Source organism: Atta colombica, unplaced genomic scaffold, assembly GCF_001594045.1.
Source record: "Atta colombica isolate Treedump-2 unplaced genomic scaffold, Acol1.0 scaffold87, whole genome shotgun sequence".
In the NCBI taxonomy this organism is placed as follows: domain Eukaryota; kingdom Metazoa; phylum Arthropoda; class Insecta; order Hymenoptera; family Formicidae; genus Atta; species Atta colombica.
This window is the reverse complement of record NW_017259580.1, coordinates 181,006-182,659: the sequence shown is the minus strand read 5'-3', so window position 1 is coordinate 182,659 and position 1,654 is coordinate 181,006. Positions and strand designations below refer to the sequence as shown.

The 1,654-nt window shown below is 27.4% G+C and overlaps 1 protein-coding gene across 1 annotated transcript in view; it reads left to right on the top strand.

Annotated features, from left to right (window-relative positions):
* LOC108693052 overlaps positions 1-1,654 on the top strand; it is a gene marked incomplete at its 5' end in the record, with an annotated part of 4,030 nt that continues 2,376 nt past the window's right edge. Inside the window, one exon of the mRNA XM_018201716.1 lies at positions 1-91. Coding sequence (XP_018057205.1) covers positions 1-91 — 91 coding nt within the window. The remainder of the gene's footprint in view (positions 92-1,654) is intronic.

The following is a 1,654-nucleotide window of genomic DNA, read 5'->3' as shown; positions in this document are numbered from 1 at the left end:
TTTATAGATGATGCCAATTCATTAAGGCGAAAGATAAAAAAAATTAGTAACAACTCCATACTTACCAAACAAGTAGCCGAAACTGAGAAGTGTAAGTATATTTGCAGAATTCTTCATAATTCTACAACTAATAGGATCATGGTGAGCAACATTGATATTACATTATATTAACATTTTGATAATCTCCAAACATCATCTAGGATGTAAAAAATCATTTATCTTTATATCACGTTTCTCATCGAAGGAATGAGTGTCAGAAAGAGTGAATGCTAATTATCTATTTTCACTCACAATCCTTCAATCTTTTCTATCTGCTGTAATCAATAGATATACATACACTCTTTGTGCAAAGATGAAGTATACGCTTATATGCATATAAAAGAGGCCTTTTACGATAAAGTTTTTATATATTTTAGCAGGTCTATTTGACATATTTGTTAATTGTTACGACATGAAACATGATAAACTTGTTGAAAAAACTAACATTAAGATACATACAAACTAAGATACATACAAACTGTTAGAAACAGTTGCAGTATTTGTACGAACAATTGCATAATTTTTAATCAGTCAACGTTTGATTGATCTTATGTCTCATCATACATTAACCATCTGATTAAACCATTTGATTAATCTTTTTATACTTTGAAAATATGATAGAAAAATTCAGAATTGTTAATGTATGTAATGTAACACTCGTTTTTCACCGACAATTTTGACGTAAAATTGTCGGCTGTAAAATTATTAAACATTTTCAACAATTTTCATAATGAAAAGGAAAGCTTAATAAATAAGTTATTTTATTATATCTAAAAACTACTACACATATATTTTCACATAGCAAGCAAGAAACTTGTTTTATACTTTTTTAAAGATGTATTTGACATAGGACTTTGGAGTTTGAATGTAAAAGACCAGAGAGCAGTGAGCTTGTATATTTTGAGATATGATAATATTGTATTTTTCTATTTACGTATATTTACGAGATAATCGATTCCGAGAAGCGAGCATAAAATATGTCTCCAAATCTTATAACAAAAAATTTGCTGTAATTATATGGAATCATTACTCCTGATAATAGTCTATAAGTAAAAGTTTCATAGTTTCATACTTCGTATAATGCGAGTATATGATGTTCTTGTGCAATAATTAATGTACTTTTCAGAAAATCAATTTTATGTATGTATGTATGTATGTGTGTGTGTGCGCGCGCGCACACGTGCGTGCATGCGTGTGTGTGTGTGTGTGTGTATATGTATATATATATATATATATATATATATATACATTATATACATATGTACAATATATACATGTATAGGATGAGTTTGATAAAAGATTCACCACGTTTTTTTCGAAAATGGTTAGAGATAAAGAAAAGACGCGAATATTATCAGAATTGTAGGATAAATAGGGAGACATACTTTGATGACCTTGGATAACCTTGAACATCCTTGATGTTTTTACTAATTAAAAGATTTTTTTGTATTGGGAAAGGATATTTTTTAGTTATTTTATTGAATACTTTTTAATCATTTTAAATAGTATTTAATCAGTTGAATACTTTGTATTAGAATATTTCTTTGAAAACAATTTTAATAATAGATATCTTCCCTTTATCTCTATAACCGTTTTCGAAAAAAATAAGTGGTGA